The following is a 23,831-nucleotide window of genomic DNA, read 5'->3' on the forward strand; positions in this document are numbered from 1 at the left end:
ACAGCATATTCATGTAATCAATGTTGGCAACCCTCCTGTTTGAAACTACGCTACGGAAAATTAAAAAAAATGAATTATATCGTCAGCAAATATGCTCAGACTGTGTTGTGCATTTAATAACTGTTACAAATAATTTATTTTCATCACATCTAACATTAAAATACATCCAAACAATAAAAGTATCATTGGCACATTTGGGTGGCAACACTGGTCGCAACCGCAGCAAAAGTTTCAACAAAACCGATATCAAAAATGCTGCGGCTGCAACCCTGAAAACCCTGTTCACACGTCGCTACTTTTAAGCTGCGCACAGCATGAAAAAGTAGTGAGCAGTAGGTTCGGCAGTCGCTACTTTTCGGGTTGCACCGTTGTTCACACGTCGCAGTACGAGAGTTGCGCAGTTTTTTGTACTGCAGCGCTGCAAAAGTAGCGACGTGTGACCGTACCTTAAGTGGAGGGAGATCTCCGCCTTGCTTGTGTATTAAGGGGTTGACTCACGAGTCAAGAAATGCAGACAATTATGCTAAAGAGTTGAACGAATATTTCGGCAATAATTGAATACCTCTGTGGAAAAAGGTTGGATGTAACATGTTGCCCAAGAGTTACATTCAACCTTATTCTACGGAGGTACTCAATTGTATAAGTAGAGACACTTTTTCACTAGATACTTTGGACAAGCTTAATGTTTATTTCCTGCTCACCTATGATCACATTATGTAATTATACCTTAATAATATAATTGCAAGACAGTCCGACACAGCAGCTTGGATGAAATTGTTTCGAAATAGGTCAACTTGTTGCATCCTGATCACACTAACTATAATGTATGTCAAAACTTTAGGGGCATATTCCTGTCATATAGAGGATATAAAAATGTTATATGAACATTAGTCTGGAAAGGCTTTATTTCCTTTGTTACAGCCTTTTTTCTACAACTCTTGCTTACATTGTATGATGCGGTACATTATGAAATAAAAATAGCATACCACATGAAAATTTGTCTTACAGGAAGTGTTCAAGATGGTCTTCATTAGCATCAACCCATCGTCACATCCAATCTCTGATGCGCTGATGTATCCCTGGAGAATGTCATTTTGTCTCGCAGCCTTCCAAAATACAGGCTCGAAGACTTTCATCTTGCACCGGGGTTCCATTTACAAGCTCTTTTAAATGACACCACAAATAAAAGTCTAGTGAGTTTAGGTCTGGAGAGCGCAGGGGTCAAGGTATTGGTCCATCTCTACCTATCCATCTGTCATGGAACCTTTGATTTAGAAATCAACGAACATTGACACAAGTGAACAAAAGCTCCATCGTACATGTATCTCTTTTGTTGTATTGCTAACGGCACATGGTGTAACAGAACAGGTAAGGTGTAATCTAAGAACTCTTTGCATCTTTCTCTGTTGAGCCTGGATGGAAGAACATGAGGTCCCACCAACAATGCCAACCCAAACATTATTTCCATGTCATATGTTACTTTTATTTCATAATGTACCGCATCAATGTAAGTAATGTATATAAAAAAAAAGGACTAACGAGGAAATAAAGCATTTCCAGACCAATGTCCATATAACATTTATTCATCCACTCTATGAGAGGAATACGGCCCTAAAGTTTTGACATACATTTTTAGATACACCCTATATATTTAGTATTCGATGTAGTTATACGTGTCAGAGACTTGCCATTTACTCTCTGAGAATTTAAAATATAATCCATTACTAATTGTGCCAAGCCATGTGTGACGTTTTTCCGGGGACGAAGAGTAAGTAAATCCATGGTGCTACAGCCCATGAAGGGCCAAGCCCGACCAGCTGGCTGCTGGCCTCACGTCCACATGCCGAAACAGAGGTGGACGATCATCCAACCAGAATGGAGGTATCGTGTGGTTAGCACGATGATCCCCCCAGCCGTTATAGCTGGTTTGCGAAACCGAATTTTCACTACCGTAGCTCCCCAAGTGCATTATGATGCTGGGTGGACACAGGTCTCATGCACTGGCTGAAATTTCATGAGAAAATTTCTTCCGCCATGAGGACTCGAACCAGCATGCATTCCGTAACGCAAGTCCTAGGCAGGATGGCTTAGACCATGGCACGGGACGGGAACGAAGAGTATTTTGTCTTAAATGAGGGTTTATACTAAATGAAGTTTTCACTGCTTATATGGGATAATTTATGGAACCATAAATTATTAACTGTATTTAGTTTGCTGTGTACCCTGATTACTTAAATTGTAAGTAAAATCTGTTAAAATGGAGAGTACAGATGAGGGAGGCTTGGGAATTTCTCTGAAATCGAATTAACCATGGTTATGGACTATGGTTTTATTTTACAAGCTTCTCATTTTGTTTGATATTTTGTAGACTGTGTGACTTATGTTTTTAAAACAATGACAAGTTTAAGTAGCTGAGCTTATAACTTGTAACATTTGTGTTGAAGGGTAAAGAGAGCATGATTTCGATTACAGTATTGATAACTTCAAATGGAAAAATTTCCCGCAGAACTCGCCAAAGACCACCTTACACGACCAGAGTCTGTGGCTCCAGACCACGGCCTATGTTGCACTAGTGATTAAAGCCCGGTTCAGACGGTGCGTGTTTCTGTGATGGATTCCAAGGTGGCTGCGTGGATGGGTCGCCTGCGTGGTCACTCACCGGAAGTAATGCGCTCTGGTGGTTCCGTGGATGGCTAGCTTGCTGGATTTCGAGGGTAGGTTCCTTGCTATTTTTGTGATGGTAGGCTGGAAACCAAAGATGATCATATAATATCACCACTGAAACCATGTCGCCATGTTCGTTGTTTTCCAAGTAAACCTGTTTTTTCTATATTCTTTAGTTTCTAAGAAACAATTAAATATCGGACTTTAGCTGTTTTGCACTTATGGCTTAATTACTTTATTACGACATTTACTACCGTTAATGTAGGACTTTAGTTGTTTTTCACTCACTGTTTAGTTTCTTTCTGACCATGAGTGTTGGCAACAGATGAAGCAGCAGATGATTTTCCAATTTGAACTGTGAAAAGAGCCAGCTCCGTGTGAACAACTACCATCACCGTAGATAACACGGGAGCCAGCCAGTCAGCATGCAGGCTACCCATCCACGCAGCCACCTTGGAATCCATCACAGAAACTAGCACCGTCTGAACCGGGCTTAATCTACCAATGCTGACAATATCTATCTTAGTGACAGAGAATTTATATTTTAATTCCCCTTTCATCATATACTTCAAATGAAGCTGTGTTAATGAAAGAATGTGTAACATGCAATATTATTTCACTGAAGCACCTTATTTATTTAAAATACACCATTGCATTATGCCCTGGATACATTAAAATACAGCAACTCATATAAAAATAAAAATGTCATACTTCTGAAGTAATACCGTGACACTGAATATAGGTTTAATATCAAGAAGATGAAAATAAAATGCATTTTGGTGACTTGCACATTGGACCAACCATTACATTTACTTATAAAATAGTAATTCAAATATAAAGGAACTTCAGAATTCATAAAAATGTCATATATTGATGTAAACATAAGAGATACATACTTCATTCTGTAAATCACATTTACAAGCCGTATTGCACATTTATATATTAGGCTATTAATCTTAAAAATTACCTTTAACTATTGCGAATCAAAGATTTAGTAAAGCAACTATATTTTAGATGAAACATTAACTTTAGCTCTACCAGTGACACCAGATTTGTAGTAACGTAAATCTATATGCAATGTAAGACTACAATACTGCACAATAATGAAAAGTAGCTTTATCAGAAGAACAATACTTTCTAATTTTGCATATGGCCAGTCTAGATATTTTCTAAATGAGTATATCCAACACTACAATAAAATTGTCTGTTTAAGAACAAAAATAATATCAACAACCATTTGCAGTAAGGCTATTCCAAGGACAAAAATATTAATTATGTCCAAACACAGAATTTGTAGCAGATTCAGATAATAGTTGTACATTTTGTGACATTACAAATTTGATTTCGTCTTATTTTTTTTTTAAGGGACACAATTCAGTACAATCATTGGAATGTTCAGGAAGTACGAGGGTGTACCAGAAGTCGAAAGCACATCAATATCATGTTCAAGGACATACTCTTTACGAGAACAACATCTTATCTTCACCTACTTCTCCATGAAGTCACCATCAAATCAATCCATTTTGCAACTTTTACTAGAGTTCAAAAATATCTTTATGGTACATTCTAGTACTCCACAGACAATAATGCACAGATGTTGGGTATTTTATAGGTCTCAAAATAGTAGCCTCACATCTGAACATACAGGAAACATACAGCTGAAGGCTGAAAGGTACCAGCTCTGAACTGTATGGAGCATAAACAGAAGTTCCCATCCTTCTCTATATTCTTTCTGTGAAGACACATGCATTGTGATGTCATATTTATGTAGAAAATAATTACTTATTTCTCTGCACATCTGAAATTTGATTCTATTTAAATGAATATCTATACTCAAAACCTACTTCACATAATGCATAACAAGTAAGTGTAGAAAAGGAAATAAAAGAAAGTTCTCCAACAATGAATAAAGTAAGTTCTCACATTGCACATTTTTTTAATGAAGGAATCAAGAGGGATGGATTGAAATTCCTTCTCCATTGAGGTCATTCTAGTCAAGTGAATATGTTAAAAAAAAATCCTACATTATGCACTACAATGACATGCATCTAGGGGAACAGATGCATTATAGGACCCACCCTAAATATAAAAATATGCTAAGCCACAAAAAAAGGTCAACGGAAGTTGCGTTTCGATCAATTAAATGATCGATATATATTGTTTTCATTATGTTGCCAACCAATCAATATTGTTGTAAATTAGTTTGATCATAATCATGGCGGCAATTTCGAATGCTATAGTTAAATATAAAAAGAAGTGGATCAAATTCTCCCTCTTGATTTAAAATGTAGGCCTCGAAATGGAAATTATGGAATTATAAATAAGTTGTAAACTTTTTAGTAGCTTTATCCATGAATAAAGACATGTAGGCTATGTTTATGGTTTTTTTATGCGAATGTGATTTACTTAGGAGTGAAATGTTTTGCGAAACATGCAATCCTGGGATGAGACTGAAGAAATTTAAAAGTAAACGAGATGAACTCCTGTGGAGATGTCATTGGAAATTACAAGGTATTAAATGATAGACACAGGAACGCCGTATCGCAGCACTTGTGAAATCACTCGGATAACGGAGAAGCTGAAACGGAACATCTACAGTGAGGTCCATGGTAAAATGCTAATTTTACACCAATTTTGTTTTTAATTCTTTGGTCCAAGGAAAATATTAGTAAAAATGTGTTTTTGTGAAAGACTAATATTTTCTCTGGACCAAAAATGCAGTATAAATTGAGTAGAATTAGTATTTTATAATATATTATAAAGATGACTAATATGAACTTAATTTTATTGTTGTATTAATACCAATGTTGTATTGTTTGAAAGTTTAATGTTACTGTGTTTAAAGTTTAGCTTTGGTTTGTTTGGTTTCTTTAACTTTATTTTGAATAAAATTTAATATATTGTATAGCAAAGGTGACTAATATGAGCTTAATATCATTATTGTTGGTTTCATTAAATTATACATGTTTATAGTACTATGTATTTAGTACTGTTAAGATGGCATACTTGATATAATAATCGAAAATATACAATATATAATCGATACTATGGAATACTCGGGGTGGGTCCTATAATGCATCTGTTCCCATCTAGGGAAAGGAAAGAAGAAAAAAACGAATTCTCAAACACAATAAAGTATGCAAATTTCTGTATAGAGGCAAATAGGTACGAATTTCTGCATACGGTCCTGATCAGACATCCTTGGCTTCATTTTATAAAAAAGTTAGATATGAGACCACTTTCAGAAGTTTGTTCAGCAGGTTGTGCAAAGTTGTCTGTGGGATGATGGAAGAATGTTGTATCACAAGGTAATGTTTGAATTTCTAGAAATGTGACACGAATGAGCTGATTAGAATGGTGATTTGATGAAGATGCAGGAAAATGTCAGAAGTTTTTCTCACAAGTTTTGTGTTTCTGCGTGGCCTTTTTAAATTGCAACATCGATATTTCGTCACATTTGGTATGAACTTCGTAGAAGAAAAAATCTCATATATAATACATACGAGAGTTAATATGTGAACTTCATTGAACAACACAACTAAGAGTCATACAGAAAATTATAAATTATGCACCTTTCCCAAAATGATTACAATCAACATATAAATATTATGAAACTACTTGAAGTGAGTTAGAAATTAAAAGTAAACCTACATTAAATGCAGATAAAATATATAATTGTGAAATTCATGTAATGTAGTTGTGCCTCCTGCATTTTAGAAATGTAGAAACTTATGTCACACTTGTGCAACATTATGTTTAATATCATAAATATTTCAAATGAATTAACAACATATACACACATGCGCATGCACGCACACACATTACACACACATAAATATTGTTAGTCATCATTTTAAAGCATCAGAGAAGGAGAAAAATATTTTGAGGGATTATTAAACAATACATTTTCAGATCGCAACTGGCCATCCTAATACTGTTATAAAAAAACAATGAGCACAATTATGAAACATTAATAATTGAATTCCCTTCAAGTCTTACAATTCTGTAAGTACTCTTCTTGTAAAATAAACCAGTGGATCTCAAATGTAATAAAAACTCAAGCTAACTCTGAAACATTGACCAAAGCTTTCACCCTGTCTGAACTTCTGTTCAAAAAGCTTTAAAGCTTGCAGAAAATGGCACTTGTTTCTTTATAGTTTGAACCACTGGTTTAACAATAATATTTAACATATAACACATCACAGTTGAAAGAAAAAAAAAAAACAAAAAGTTTAAAATATAACAACACAAATACAGAATCCCTCAAATACAAACAAATAAAGGAATGTCCAAGGTAGAAGATGACTAGCAATGCACAAAGACATTTTAGCAGTCTTGCCCGTAACACATTGTACTCAGAGATAATGTAATTCATGGCATGTTGAGCTGCAAGCTTAGGGTCATAAGGAAATGTCTGAACTTACGTAGCAAATGCTCAAACACTGGAATTAACACATATATAAAAATATAGAACTCGAGATTTATGAAGTTATGGCAGATTTTTTTTAGACGTTACAGGATGTACACATCTACAAAATAATTACGAAAATTATTTAAAGAATTGAAATACTTAACAGTAAAAGTAGCGGAATATGGAAACAAATTGAAATGAAAAGTTAAAAGAATTAGTGAATACAGTATTCCGAAATTATTGTGTGTCAGATTGAAAAATATTATGTATAAGGCCAAGGAAATAAATGATGTTGCTGATGACGATTATTATTATTAAAAGGTAAAAAGGTAAAGGTATCCCTGTAACATGCCATGAAGGCACTTGGGGGGCATGGAGGTAGAGCCCCATGCTTTCCATGACCTCGGCACTAGAATGAGGCGGTGTGGTCAGCACCACGCTCTGGCCGCCTTTTACCCCCGGGAAAGACCCATTATTATTATTATTATTATTATTAATAATATTGTACATGTTCTGAATTATATGCAGAGTGCAAATCAAGCTTTCAGGTATAACTCCCTGTAAAGTTGGTTTGAATAATTTCGAGAGAAAAATTGTTCTGGGCCCGGGTATCGAACCTGGGACCTTTGGTTAAACGTACCAATGCTCTACCAACTAAGCTACCCGGAACCTCTACCAGACACCGATCCAATTTTTCCCTCTATATCCACAGACCTCAAAGTGGGCTGACAACCGTCAAGCAACCAACATTGAGTGCACACTAACTCTGTGTGACTTAAATTGTGGTTTTCTGTTAACGAACAGTGTCTCGTATTATGCAAATCAAGCTTTCAGGTGTAACTCCCTGTAAAGTTGATTTGAATAATTATTCTATATGCACAGTGTTAAAAAAAAATTCAATATTTTGAGGGTTGTGACATTCTTCAAAACAAGGAAAAAAAGTATAATAAACATGGGTTCTAAAATTAATATTTTCCGAGATATGAGTACTTGTTCATCATCATATGATATGCTCAATGCGATTTTAATTTAAAGAAGAGCCTTCAGTATTCTGAGTGGTGGTAGTATTCATTAAAACAAGACGAAAAAATCTAATACACATAAGTCCTAAAATTAATTTTAAAACTCATTTTTAATATTCATTAAAACAAGACGAAAAAATCTAATAAACATGAGTCCTAAAATTAATTTTAAAACCCATGTTTAGAATTCATTAAAACAAGATGAAAAAAATCTAATAAACATGAGTCCTAAAATTAATTTTAAAACCCATGTTTACTATTCATTAAAACCAGACGAAAAAAATCTAATAAACATGAGTCTTAAAATTAATTTTAAAACCCATGTTTATTAGACTTTATTTTTGTTTCGATTACTACTGCCAGCTCTAAAATATTGAATAGTTTCTTTATTTTTTTTATTTATTTTTATGGAAACCACATTGGGCATCTCCTATGATGTTGAACAAGTAGGGCTACTCATATCTCGGGATATACTAATTTTAGCATCCATATTTATTAGATTTTTCTTTCTTCTTTTGTTAAATACTACCACCTCTCAAAATATTGAATGTTTTCTTTTTAATACTCTGCATATATCTGGGAGAAAGTAACAATGTTTCTAAGGTATCCTCTATATATGCCATGAAGGCGTTTGGAGGACATGGAGGTAGAGCTCCATGCTTTCTTGATCTTGGCACTAGAATAAGGTGATGTGGTTAGTAATGCTCTGACTGTTTTTAACCCCTGGAAAAGACCTGGTACTCAATTTGATAGGAAGCTGAATGAACCTCAGGGCTGTTATGAATGAGAAAATCCCATCACCACCCGGAATTGAACTCTCGATCTTCCAGTCTGTAGCCAGTTTCTCTACCAACTAAGCTACTCATTTCTTCACTTCACTCCTAACTGAAATTAGAAAATTAAACAACGTATATGGAAGTAATTTAAATCTTCACTCAGGAAAAAGTTTATAAAAATTCGTAGAAATGGTAGTTAGTTGTTAAACTCTGAAATAAAAGATGTGATAAATATTTCTACCTTCCATCTGAAATAAGAATTTACTTAAATAATAAATAAATCAGCCAGCAATGTTAAATAAATAATTCGCTTGAAAAAATAAACAATCCTCTTTAAGTAATATAGTAGAGTTTTAGTTCAACAGACTATTCTATAGATTTCTTCTTCTTTTTTTTTTTACCCCCACTAAAACAAATTCCTACACACGCCCTTGGTGAACTTGTTACATTTTAACACGATACATTTTACAAAATACTGGAATATGAAACACTTTTAACTGCGTCTTTATGAATTCTGTTATTCTCTCTTGAGTCATTATTATAAATTCTGAGTGATTTTCCGTGTATTAAAATCAAGTAACTTAGTAAGAAATTCTCAAGTAAAAATTACTGTGTAAGATAATTCCATTGAATATCAAATTTTAACACAATTTTTTCCAACACAGAAAGCATCTTAATCATATAATATTCTTCACAAACGAAAAACAAACATTTTGTAAATAACATAAATGTAAACTTGGTTAGTGTTTATGGCACACAGCATTTGTGAGCATTGTCTCTTCGAAAAGACAATAGAAAATAATTGAATGTTATGCTTTTCAACAAAAATAAAGTATTTCCGATTGTGGTTACATAAATTCGAGCATTTGGTATGTCCATACAAATATTATTCTATCATATGAATAACTGCCTTTTTCTTAGGGGATGTTGGCACTACCTATTTTATTAAAGAGATCCAATTTCAGTTAAAAATTTGTACAGATGATTTGGTATTCAGTATCTTTCCATTCATTACAAATTCTCATCTCCCAACATTTCAAAATAATCAACATAAGAATTTTTCCGATGGACGTCATGCAGATTCATTAAATAAATGTACTGGGTGTATAAAAATAATTGCTACGAACTTACAGAGCTGTGTAAGCACATTATAAAAAACAGATAGAGATAAACTTTTATCTGGAAACAATCTTTTCCGAGTTTTCTGTCTTAAAATAATCTTATTCATCCCTTGAATAGCATCCTTTCCAACACAGTTGTTTTCCAGGAAGTGTTAGGTTTAATAAGAACAGATCAATTTCTTGTAACTTTTTATTAGTTTGAATGCTCAAAGGATGAGTCTTCATTAACAATGCAGGCATTATAGTGCCTAAATAATAAATGTCTTACCCTTTGCAATATCCGTGGTGTTGTCTCACCTCATCATCTGCAGTGAGTACCCTATTAAATTGTTCCGGGACATAGGTTCCCCATCTCAAATTTGTTTCTGATAATGTGCTTTGAACAGTCCAATAAGTTTGTCATAATATTTTTTTGTACACCAGGTACATGAATAATGTTTGTTGAAAGACACACCCTTGAAAAACAGCAACTTTTGTTATATATTTTTCAAGATAATGTAATAACCACAAAATGGCAGACAACTGACACTTTTGTTTTCAGGTTATTTTCAAACAAAACCTACTGAAGTGGTAAATATGGCAAGCCATGATATATCGGTAGTTAAGTGAAATTAAACATTAAAACAATATAAGAACGCGAACACAGTTCAATACTGTTACATAAATATGAAAAATGTTGTACCTTATTATTTATTATGACGAATGTATGTCCACACTGCAAGGAGACTTAGAATATAATTTGTACTTCTTTTAATTTAACACGTGTTACTCAGCTGTTTTACGTATCTGTAATATATAATTGAAATTGATGCATTTAGGCATTTCAGACATTACATTATGACAAATAAGCAAACAGAAAACAAAGTGGTTAGTTTGTATGGTAACAATTTGCTCTTGTGAAGAGTTCCCTTTGAAGAACTGCCCTTATGTTACTCTCAGGTACACACAAAAAATGGCATTCCAACTGTACCAATGAGAAAACCATTTAGGAGAGAGATTTCTTCTGTGTTAATACAGCATTCCAGTGCACAGGTCTTCACTAGCAGCAAATTTCCCCTTTTTAAAGACAGACTGATTCAACAATGTGCATGGTCATCAGATAACACAAAGTACAAAATGTGATCTATAGGAGACAGTACAGAAAGGATCAACTACAATTGCAACACTAGATGAAAATCTTCAGTTCAAACAGAAGGCAACAGTTTTTGGCAATCTTCCTCAGCCATACCACAAACAATAATGTTAACATTCCTGGGGGGAGGGGGGGAAGTATAATTTCTGCATCAATCTGTGAAAAGTGTAGGGAAAGGTTTACAGCTCTGGCATGTTACATCTACCTAAGGATTAATTTTTTGGTCCTTCAGAATTATCTGTTATGATTACCATTGGTTATTAATGGAGAAAAATTCGCTCCGGCACCGGGGATCGAACCCGATACTCCCAGTTCTACGCAATGGATGCTCTAAACACTGAGCTATGCCAAGACTCAATCCACACCACCGGATCGAATCTTTTTCCTTTGGTATTTTTCCTTAGTGGCCTTACTCCACTCCTCATATATATTGACACATATATATTAAGTAAACTGTCATCACACAAGAAGCCCACTCATTTGAGTGACTTGGCGGCCGGGACTCCACAATATATATACACTGTTGGGCGAATGATCTACGTAAAGATTAATTTTTTGGTCCTACGGAATTATCTTTTACGGTTATCATTGCTTATTAATGGAGAAAAATTCGCTCCGGTGTTGCGGATCGAACCTGAGACCCCCAGTTCTACATACTGGGTGCTCTAACCACTGAGCTACGCCAAGGCTCAATCCACAGAAAAAATACCAAAGGAGATAGATTCGATCCAGTGCTGTGGATTCAGCCTTGGCATAGCTCAGTGATTAGAGCACCCCGTGCGTAGAACTGGGAGTCCTGGGTTCGATCTCCGGTGCCAGAGCGAATTTTTCTCCATTAATAACCAATGTTACATCTAGAAGTGAATGTTTGAACCAAAATGAATAATCAAATGCCACTGTTGTGAAACAGAGGGATGGAGAGGAAACATATGAAGGTGACAGTAAAATAACCACACAGGAGGGGAAAGGGGAGGAAGAGTTCCGTTTTTGCATGTTAAAACTATGAGCAGTGTTTCACATTGTATTTGTACAACTTCGTTTTTCTACTCTAGATGGTTACTTTTGTCGTTTTTTTATGATAGGTATGGTACAAAGATGTGGTCTGACTGAAAAAGATTGCTCTATCTATCTGAAGAAGAGAAAGTAAAACAACAAGAAACTAGAAATTAATCCTGACATTTATAAAAATCTTTGAAAAAATAAGCCAATATTTATATTTAGTTATTCCATTTTAAAGGGAAGGGCAGAACTAAATAGTCTCTTTGAGATTCCAACGAAAAATCTTGCAAACACTTCTACTTCTGCAAGTAACAGTAATATCATCATTTCTGTAATAAATATCACTCAAACTCCATTAAAGTACAAATAATGTCATACAGAAGTACTCTAATTCAATATCAATCGATTCACGTGGCATCGGAATAGAAATAGCAATACAAAATATTTCAGATTATATATTTCACATTGTATGTAGAACTTGCTGAAGACCAGTGAGTTTTCTTTTTAATCAGTGGCTCAAGAATCTAGGTTTCCATACAGTACAGACTCAAAGGAAGTTATTTTTCCATGAAGACGAAAGTGAATTCCGTCTTACAGGAAGACTGAATCAGACAAAGAGCATTGATTTATGCACCCATATTCACTGAAATAATATTAAAATAATTTCGCATTCATTGCTCAATAAATCTGAAGTAACACCATTAAAACGAAGAAATTGACAAATTCCTCACAGTAGTTACAAGAAACAGTAACTCGAAAAAGTTTCTAATCAAATGAAGTTAATGGAACAATTGTACAATGTATCTCGTATTATCAACGGACTTTCATATGAACCAAATAGTGTCTGTGAATGTTCTTTACCGTACATTTGTATTTCTTCTTCGATACACATTACTATACCAAGAAATTATTAATATAATTTTTGTGTACAATAACTTTATGGCAACAAATAGTGTTTGCTGGCACTCCAACTTAACCTGCTACTACTCCATTATTTTTCTGTTAGTAAATGGCACAGTGTAAATCCACATCCACGTATCCATGCAATGTTTAACACGAGAAACTCTTCCAACACTCGTAATGGAACTGCCCAATCAAACTAAACCCATTTGATAGAAAAGCAAAGAATACACACAAAACCTAATTTTTATCAGCAATGAACGACACACCAATTCACATCATAGCTTGTCTTTCTCATTAGCTACATCTTTTTTTTTTTATTATTTTTTATTTTTTTTTTTTTTTTAGATTATTTCACGACGTGCTACATTTTGTGTGGAGTGATGTCACACATGGCATTTGGATTAAAAAAGATAAGTTTAAGTTTTTGTGTATATATAATAAGAAATTACACCATACTTCGGCCCAAAAGAACTCACTTTTAACGAAAAATAAATTCATGCTTATTCAACTTTACATTCACCAAAATGATTAAAAGAAAGTAAAATTATGTTTTTTTAATTTGGTTATTTAACGACGCTGTATCAACTACGAGGTTATTTAGTGTCATGAAATTGGTGATAGCAAGATGAGGCCAAGGATTCGACAGAGATTACCTGACATTTGCCTTACAGTTGGGGAAAACTGTAAGTTTTCTTTAATTCCAAGACTAGCTATCACAGATTGAACAACCTAACACCATATAAAAACTATCAAAACACAAAGTCCATACTTCAAGTGACGTCTACACAATAAGGGAACTAAAATGTATTCTTTGTTCAGTTCACTTTGCAAGTACTTACGCAGTTATCATTCTGAGCATGTACAATTTATATGCAACTAGCAATTTGTAAATGTTGTACCAGATTACACCTGACAGCCATAGAGGGCAAATTCTTGTAAAGATCTTACAACCTAAGAGAGCAAAGAACATTCGTAGACACTACTGGTTACAAATATTTTTTCATGACTGCAAATATTAACACAAGAGAACACACTGCCATAATCCAAAACAACATTCAGTAAGGACAATAATTTTTACAGGGCATAATAAGAGCAGAAAATGCCGGGAGTGATAAATAGTCTTATCACTCTTAGCACGACATTTACAATCTGTTACATCAGACAACAATCAAAAAGATTTCACTAATATCACAAAGAAAAAGATTTCAAATCTTCAGGAATGAAGTTCAACCAACCTTACACGTAACATCACTTCAATGTAAGAAAACCCCTTACGAGAAAATATGAGTATAAGAAAATGACATAAAATGAAAAGGAAGGTATTTCACACACATACAAAATTATATCTGTAATTTAAGTGGTGTGTGTATATACGAATGTAAGTACACTTACAGTAAAACAATCTTGATTTCTACCTATGTACAACAATATTGAATAAAAAGTTTCTGGGAAAGGAGGAAATTTATAATAATAACAATAAATAATAAAAAAAAAACCACGCAAACATGAACATTCCTTTATGGAGGAAATACAAACATTTCTCTATGAAAATAATTCAATTCAATTCAATTACAAGAACTTTTAACAATTTCACATGCAACAACAAAAGAAAAAAGTGGGTGACATCACAAAAATGATGCATCTCTCACTAAAACCGCATTCTTACTGTTTTTCATCTGTTCACTGAAGAGATTATCCTATCTATGGCATTACAATGGCACAGAAGAACTTTCATTAACTTAATACAACTGCTGTTTTAGGAGGATCATGCATCCAAGTCTTGAGGGTTTTGTAATGTTATAAATCACGTGACTGGCCCTGGAACCCCAGCTAATCACAGTTTAACAATAAACAAAATGGAAATGAACCACACAATTCGGTAATTGACATCAACCTATTGAATTTTTCTGAATTATAAATTACTTAATTGCGTGCAAGGTCCACTAGCAATGTAATGGATTAATTAATTATTAGGCTTCGTTAATTGAAAGGAATACATTGTGATAAGGGATGGTCTTTCTTGTAATGTATAATTATGTACAACCTGTAAGAAAAACCGCTTATAATCAACTGGGTTCAATTCTCGACATGAATTGTGTGTAAAACATATATTTAAATGATTCAAATGGTATCATTTTGATAACCATCGCCGTTTTTGACAACAACAATCAAAATTATAAAGTATTTCTGAAGTTGAGGGTTGCCAGAGACAGAAATGAGACTAAAATAAATTTTAAAATGATGACCAATAACAAAACAGACTGGCAATTTCAAACTGAAAGTAATTTTTTAATACATATATAAATTAAAACTGTGTTTTTTTTTACACTTCAACTAGGGTAAAAAGTCAGTGTGTTCTTTTGCAGTGTTGCCATATTTAGCGATAAGTCGCTAAATTTAGGGAATTTTTAATCAGTCTCGGCGACAAATTTTGTTAAATACGTTTAGCGACTTTTCTGCTGATTCTTCCACTTTTTAAATTATTTGAAGCTAAAACATTCAACTGAAGAGGCATGGGTGCATGATTCATACCTGAAAACCCTGATCACATGTATCTGTGATCAGGGGCATCGCCTGCGATGTCAGGGGTGAAAAATGCTGATTCAATGATTCCCACGGGTGAGGTCTCTCCTTCAATGCTACTGTTCCAACACTCGTAAACAGTGGAAACTTTGAGAAGTCACAAGCTGCACCTAATGTAATCTTGGTTCTCCCCAGCAACGCGGAGATTTTCCACTCTGAACTGACCCTGGCAGTTGAGTTTTGGAATTTTGTGCCGACAGTTCTTTTGACGCAAATGAGACTGTAGTTTTGTAGTTTTTCTGGTTTTAATATAGTTTAAGTTGTTCAGAGTAATCCTTAAAAGGACAATTTGTTGGCTTTCTCATTTTCTTTGCCATATTATAGACCATTTTGCCGCAAAGCGTCCAGGATGCACCACGTGGAGGTAGGTCTATGTCGCCAATCGTCTTGGCATCCTTCCATCAGCATCCCGCATTTTGTGCCATCAACAGGAAGACATGGATAGACAACATCTTGCAAAATGCCCTGCTCTGAAATCCTCCAAGAAAGTCGACCGCTACTGGGAAGCCAGAGCCCGAATGTTTTTAATTACTTAATCCGTAGTTTTGTTCACCACTTTCTTGTTTTTCCCTCAGTCAATGATAGTAAATATCATGTACTAGCCATTAGACAAATAAATAAATATAGTTTAATAAAAAGTCCTAGATTTCACAAAAAGTTTGTGGTCAAAGACTTAGGTGAAAATTTCCACACTTACAACTAGCCAGAAAGTGTAGTGTCAATGACTGGATCAAGTGCAATGTATATTCACAACCAGCTGTTCCCACAGCCTACCACCTCAACATCACAGCCGTCAACAATACAACAGACTTCACAGAAGTGACGACGAGGAAATTATATTTTTCTCCACATATATATGTTTTTCTTATTTTTATTTAGTGTGATATTTATTATTATTAATTTTTAGCGACATTTGTGGGGATTTTTTAACAAAATTTGGAGAAATTAAGCTATTTTGTCTGAAAAGTTAGCGAGATTGCATGGCGATATGTTGGCAACAGTGTTCTTTCGTAAGCAGAAGAGTTATAGGAGAGAGAGATCAGCCACTTTTACTATGTTAAACTCAATCTGAATTTTTACTAAAAATAACAGGCTTAAATGTGTACATTTTAGACAAACTGATGCAGCATTAAACAAAACTTATTTAAAAAACATTGTTTTGTTAAAAAAATAATAATGGACTCTATCACATAAATTTGAAGAATTATAAAACTCGCTAAGGGAAGATTTTAAAGTTTTTAAAATAGAAATTACTAACTCTACATATTTTCTTTCTTAAATAATTACTTCAACTTCCTCCAGACCCACCACCAAAAAAGAATTAAACTTTCTTAATGATAAATATGACAGAAAAAAAGAGGTTTTAGGTTTTATTGTTCTTATAAAACTTCCTTTTCATGTTATTTCATTTACTTCAACTTTGAAAGCAATATGCTTCCAGATAAAAATAAAATTAATTAAATGCAGGGGCGTTACACTTGGGCACTTGGAGAGAGGCTTACCGCTTACATGCGGGGTTAAACACACACATATGAAACACTGAAAGAAAACACACGTTTAATATACACCTAATTATAAGCACGAGAAAAGAAAGAGCACTCTTTCCATCAGATGGCACGTGACACTGACAAAACAATATTAGTACTCTTTTATCAACGAAAATAGAACTCCAAGATGCAGTACAACAACATTCCTGATTTGAAAAAAATCACTTCTGGAAGTGTTACATCTATATTCATTCTTCGCCAAAGCAAATTGGTCAACATTATGTACTTTATCAAATGTCTCTTAAAATATAGCAATTTTAACAAAAGTCTGCCAGCTTCACGAAAGTTCAGGAATGCCAAACTATTGTAAAGTCCCTTAACTAGTTACAAAAGACAAAGACACTGTCTCATTTCACTGAGTAGAAAATTAGACAACAGACCAACTCGCAAAATGAGGCACTAATACTCTAAACATGTTCCCCCACAAAGTTTATTTAATACATGTGCTTTACTCTTCAAACATCAGCCAATTTAAGATATAATAGAGGAAAAACTAGTTGGTGCCTAGTGAAAATGAAACCCTCTGACACACTGAAACACAATAATGATGAAGAATGAGTCTTCTGAAAAACTTCACAAGCCAGAAATAGGTGATAATGAGTTAAGTTGTTTCCACCATTGAAACTCCTCACTTCATGCAGGTCACAGTTTACGATTAAGCAACTCAAAGCATCCTGCATTAGAAAATCAAAAAAAGTATCACCATTTCTAGCAGTCTCTGAACAGAATTTATTCCTTTGTTTTGACTGTACTTCTACCATTTTGTCCTATCTTTCATCCCCACAGAACTGGACTTAAAATAATTCGATTGCACATAAAGTAGCATAAAAATATTACACAGTAACAAAAAATCTAATAGACTATTAAATTTTTAATGTGTTCAACCATATGATAATAAAAACCCAAAAATGGAAAAGTAAAAACTTGAACAAAAGCTGAAAAATGTTTACATTTTGACTTAAAATATGAATCCATAAAACTAAATTTTTTTTAGAATTTAATGGAAAATAATAATTTCGATAAATGAAATGGAAATAATATAACTCGTAAACAGTAGTTTTCAAGCCATTTTATTGTACAAGCTTGGAATTTATTTAATGTTTTATACTTTGATTGATATATTCTAAAATACATTTGTTTAAAGTCATGGTTGTACAAACTTTTAATAATGGCTGCAAAATCTAAATGAATATGCTGAAATACAATTAGTTGAAATGGGAATGTTGTCCAATAAAAAGCTGTATGAAACTGGACAAATTAAAATGAAACGAGTTCCAAGTAAATTCAGAATACTGCGAGAAACAAATAACATTTATTCAGAAGGGAGAAAAACAGATTCTTAAAACAATGTACCACTACAAACTAAAATGACAGCAGGGTACTCTTGGAGGAAGATGGCAAGACTTGTGAAATTGAAATAGAATAACAGCCCAAAAATGCAAAAGTAAAAACTTGAACAAAAACTGCAAAATATTGATACTGTTTACATTCTGGCTTAAAATATGAACACATAAAACTAAAATTTTAGAATTTAATGAAAATACTAATTTCGATTAAAAAAATAATGGCAATAATATAAATCATAACCAGAGTTTTCAAGTCATATGTGAACCAATTCAGATAACATTTCAATATAAATGACGGTGAAATATATTTGTATGAAGTAATGGCTGTAATCAACATTTATTCATTGCTGCAAAAATCTAGATGAATACACTCTAACACAATTAGCTGAAATGGGAATCTTGTCCAATAAAAAGCTGTACGAAACTGGATAAATTAAAATGAAATGAGTTCCAAGTAAATTCAGAATATTGCGAGAAACAAATAACATTTATTCAGAAGGGAGAAAAACAGATTCTTAAAACAATGTACCACTACAAACTAAAATGACAGCAGGGTACTCTTGGAGGAAGATGGCAGGACTTGTGAAATTGAAATAGAATAACAGCCCAAAAATGCAAAAGTAAAAACTTGAACAAAAACTGCAAAATATTGATACTGTTTACATTCTGGCTTAAAATATGAACACATAAAACTAAAATTTTAGAATTTAATGAAAATACTAATTTCGATTAAAAAAATAATGGCAATAATATAAATCATAACCAGAGTTTTCAAGTCATATGTGAACCAATTCAGATAACATTTCAATATAAATGACGGTGAAATATATTTGTATGAAGTAATGGCTGTAATCAACATTTATTCATTGCTGCAAAAATCTAGATGAATACACTCTAACACAATTAGCTGAAATGGGAATCTTGTCCAATAAAAAGCTGTACGAAACTGGATAAATTAAAATGAAATGAGTTCCAAGTAAATTCAGAATATTGCGAGAAACAAATAACATTTATTCAGAAGGGTGAAAAACAGATTCTTAAAACAATGCACCACTACAAACTAAAATGACAGCAGGGTACTCTTGGAGGAAGATGGCAAGACTTGTGAAATTGAAATAGAATAACAGCCCAAAAATGCAAAAGTAAAAACTTGAACAAAAACTGCAAAATATTGATACTGTTTACATTCTGGCTTAAAATATGATCACATAAAACTAAAATTTTAGAATTTAATGAAAATACTAATTTCGATTAAAAAAATTTTGCAATAATATAAATCATAACCAGTAGTTTTCAAGCCATCTGTGAAGCAAATCAGATAACATTTCAATATAAATGACGGTGAAATATATTTGTATGAAGTAATGGCTGTAATCAACATTTATTCATTGCTGCAAAAATCTAGATGAATACACTCTAACACAATTAGCTGAAATGGGAATCTTGTCCAATAAAAAGCTGTACGAAACTGGATAAATTAAAATGAAATGAGTTCCAAGTAAATTCAGAATATTGCGAGAAACAAATAACATTTATTCAGAAGGGAGAAAAACAGATTCTTAAAACAATGCACCACTACAAACTAAAATGACAGCAGGGTACTCTTGGAGGAAGATGGCAAGACTTGTGAAATTGAAATAGAATAACAGCCCAAAAATGCAAAAGTAAAAACTTGAACAAAAACTGCAAAATATTGATACTGTTTACATTCTGGCTTAAAATATGAACACATAAAACTAAAATTTTAGAATTTAATGAAAATACTAATTTCGATTAAAAAAATAATGGCAATAATATAAATCATAACCAGAGTTTTCAAGTCATATGTGAACCAATTCAGATAACATTTCAATATAAATGACGGTGAAATATATTTGTATGAAGTAATGGCTGTAATCAACATTTATTCATTGCTGCAAAAATCTAGATGAATACACTCTAACACAATTAGCTGAAATGGGAATCTTGTCCAATAAAAAGCTGTACGAAACTGGATAAATTAAAATGAAATGAGTTCCAAGTAAATTCAGAATATTGCGAGAAACAAATAACATTTATGACAGCAGGGTACTCTTGGAGGAAGATGGCAAGACTTGTGAAATTGAAATAGAATAACAGCCCAAAAATGCAAAAGTAAAAACTTGAACAAAAACTGCAAAATATTGATACTGTTTACATTCTGGCTTAAAATATGATCACATAAAACTAAAATTTTAGAATTTAATGAAAATACTAATTTCGATTAAAAAAATAATGGCAATAATATAAATCATAACCAGTAGTTTTCAAGCCATCTGTGAAGCAAATCAGATAACATTTCAATATAAATGACGGTGAAATATATTTGTATGAAGTAATGGCTGTAATCAATTCATTGCTGCAAAAATCTAGATGAATACACTCGAATACAATTAGCTGAAATGGGAATCTTGTCGAATAAAAAATCTGTACTAAATTGGATAAAATAAAGAGAAACGAGTTCAAAGTAAATTCAGAATATTGCGAGATACAAATAATATTTATTCAGAAGAGATTTCCTAAAACAGTGTATCATTAAAACCTAAAATGACAACAGGGCAGACTTAGGGAAGATGGCAAGACCTGTGAAGTTGAAATGGCACGCCTATATTTTGAATAGAGTAAAAGAAGATTTTATGACATGAAACTGATAATACATCATTTAACTTTCCTGGACTTTGAATGCTGAACAATTTTACGGCACTACTAACATTCCTACTGTTGTGAAGTCTAGAGTTTTACTTTCGCTTACTGTGGTGAAGTGAATTCTGCAGACTGTAAAATGAAAACCAGAAAGTACATGTTAAAAACTGTACAAATATTATCTGTTATGATAGTACAGTGCTCCTTCCTTTCTCGGTTTCCTTCCCTTCTACCTGTTCCATGGAACAGGTAAATGCATGTTCTGGTTTCAGAATGTCCAACTTTAATGTACTAAAATTACAAATAGGATTGGGGGGGAAAGACTAAATGCATACATTTCACAATGGCCACCACACTCCACAGTGGAATGTTATCAGGCTTGTATCATTGTTCTACAATTTGGGCCCCAATTTTTTTTAACATCTTTTCAAATTAAGATATTACGCAACTGTAAAAATAATTATTATATTTGACAATATGCACCGTTATAACAGCTGACTTTTAATAAACCTAATATCTTGATGCATTTTTATAAAATGTTATATAAACTTTTAAGAAAATTGGACATTTTGCTTCGCTTTTCCATCCCTCACATAAGAACATATTTTCATGTACACTGCAAATTAAAAACAAATATATATTATATAAACACATATATATGCTATAGATAATAAATATATTCTAAAATAGACTGCCATTAAATGTTCTAGATATAGTACTCTTTTTAAACCACTTCTGCAAGCTTTTCTCTTAAACTTTTAAACATTTATATACAAGCCGCGGATGGCGCCATGACTAGCTAAGATTTGTGTGCTGGTTTGATAACACTGTATCAACTTCTCTTATACCCACTCCATCGCTAATATACACACATATACATGCACATTTAATCCTTTCAATTATATAACCATACCCATATTGTCTTTGATACTATGCATATTACAACGGGAATTTTAACACTTGTAAATTTCCCAGAAAAATAAAGCATACCTTAAGTTGAAATGTGAGCCATTAACATTGATTGCACATTAATTACTGGCTTAAGCTAATTACCATGAGCAAGTGTATGATACACAGCACAGTGAGCGACTTATTCTTGTACATTGTCAACATCTGGTTTCTTTAAAATTGTAGGTTCGTCCTTGAGGAAGGTACCAGAACGAGAACCCACAGAAGGCGGCTTGTCCTCCGAGGGTTCCCCTTTCTTACTCAGTGTGGGTGTTTCATTATTGTTCTGTTTATTCTTCCCATTGATAGAACCATTTGAAATCACTTTTCGTGTAGCATTGTTATTGGTTTTACTCACGTTTGTAATTACCTTACCGGCTGTATTAATTCTTACTGAATCTTTCCCGAGGACTCTTCCGCTTCCCTTTCCCGAATCACTGCCGTTCTTCACCGGACTCGCAACTGCCTGACTGCGGGTTTGTAGCCTGGTGGGGGTTCGCTTGTTGCAAACGGTGCTGGTTGACGGACTGGATACAGACTTAACAGCCTTTTCCGACTTGGCAGAAATGACTGATTTGGTTGGTGTCGCTACTTTTGCATTGTTGTTCACAATGCCTGCATTGTCGTTTGTAGGGGATCTCGTTGCAAGCAGAAGGCTCCTTCTCAAGGAAGGTGATCCGGTGTATGGGGACGATGTAACACCGGATCGGAGTCTAAAGGTTGGGGAATCGCGCGGTGACACTATGGTCTGTCGCATCACCACACGCCTAGCAGCAGTAGCTGGCGATCTAGGCTGATTATTCTCACTTCTTGTATCCGCAGCTTTTGTTCCTTTCGTTAAATTAGTTTTGCTTCCATCCTGCCTGATGCCAGACTGCTGCGACCCTCTTAGGATCGGTGATTTTGGGATTGTCACTATTTTTGCTACCTCTGTCTTCCTTCCTGCGGAAGAATCTCCAGTGTACGACTGTTCAGTGGCGGACAGTGAATCCGTTGACATTGTTACATCTACCCCAATCCTACCGAGACATTTCCTCCCCCTTTCTTTCACCGGTGGCGTGTCCGGGCGAGTGGTTCCCAGGCTGCAACTTGGAGCACTCGCACTAGTCTCCACCTTCGGTGGCAGCTTCTCTCCACTTGCCACAGACTCCGCCAACGAGTCAGCTGACATCACCACTTCCTCGCCTCTGAGCTTACGCCTGACTGAGGGCGTGTCTGGGCGTGTGGAGATGCAGCTGCGGCTCGTAACACTGTCACTAATTTCTCTCACTGAGCGCTTGCCACCCCCGTTAGACTGGACCTCACTCAGAGAATCGGTTGACATTGTTGTCACTTCCTCTTTTCGCTTCTTGCTCCTGATTTCTTTGCCTGGTGGGGTCTCGGATCGCCTCAGCAAGTTCCTGCTGGAACCACTCCCGACAGTCGCAGCCCTGCCCCTGCCAGACCCTTCACCACTCGAGGTGGAGCGTCGCATCGCAGGGGACGATGTGCGTGATGAGTCAGAGGATGATATCATGGTCTTCCCTGCCCTACGAGGCATGGCTCCGGACTTTTCTGGCGTTCCCATGCTTGAAGAACTCGAATTGGCTCTCTGCTTTCCAGATTTCGATTTATTCTGCAATAATGAAACAAATTATTAATGTAATTTGACTATACATAACAGTCATCGGTGCTGACTCCAGGATGAGGGGGGAGCAGGGGTTGTTGTCGAGCTCGTT

General features: G+C 34.3%; 1 protein-coding gene across 2 annotated transcripts in view; it reads right to left on the reverse strand.

Moving 5' to 3' along the window:
• Nucleotides 1–3,983: 3,983 nt before the first annotated feature.
• LOC138709819 (serine-rich adhesin for platelets) overlaps nucleotides 3,984–23,831 on the reverse strand; it is an 83,681-nt gene continuing 63,833 nt past the window's right edge. For both annotated transcript variants that reach the window (XM_069840647.1, XM_069840620.1), the window contains one exon: nucleotides 3,984–23,728. In XM_069840647.1, the coding sequence (XP_069696748.1) occupies nucleotides 22,256–23,728 (1,473 nt within the window). In that variant the 3' untranslated portion in view covers nucleotides 3,984–22,255. The remainder of the gene's footprint in view (nucleotides 23,729–23,831) is intronic.

This window comes from Periplaneta americana, chromosome 1, assembly GCF_040183065.1.
Source record: "Periplaneta americana isolate PAMFEO1 chromosome 1, P.americana_PAMFEO1_priV1, whole genome shotgun sequence".
In the NCBI taxonomy this organism is placed as follows: domain Eukaryota; kingdom Metazoa; phylum Arthropoda; class Insecta; order Blattodea; family Blattidae; genus Periplaneta; species Periplaneta americana.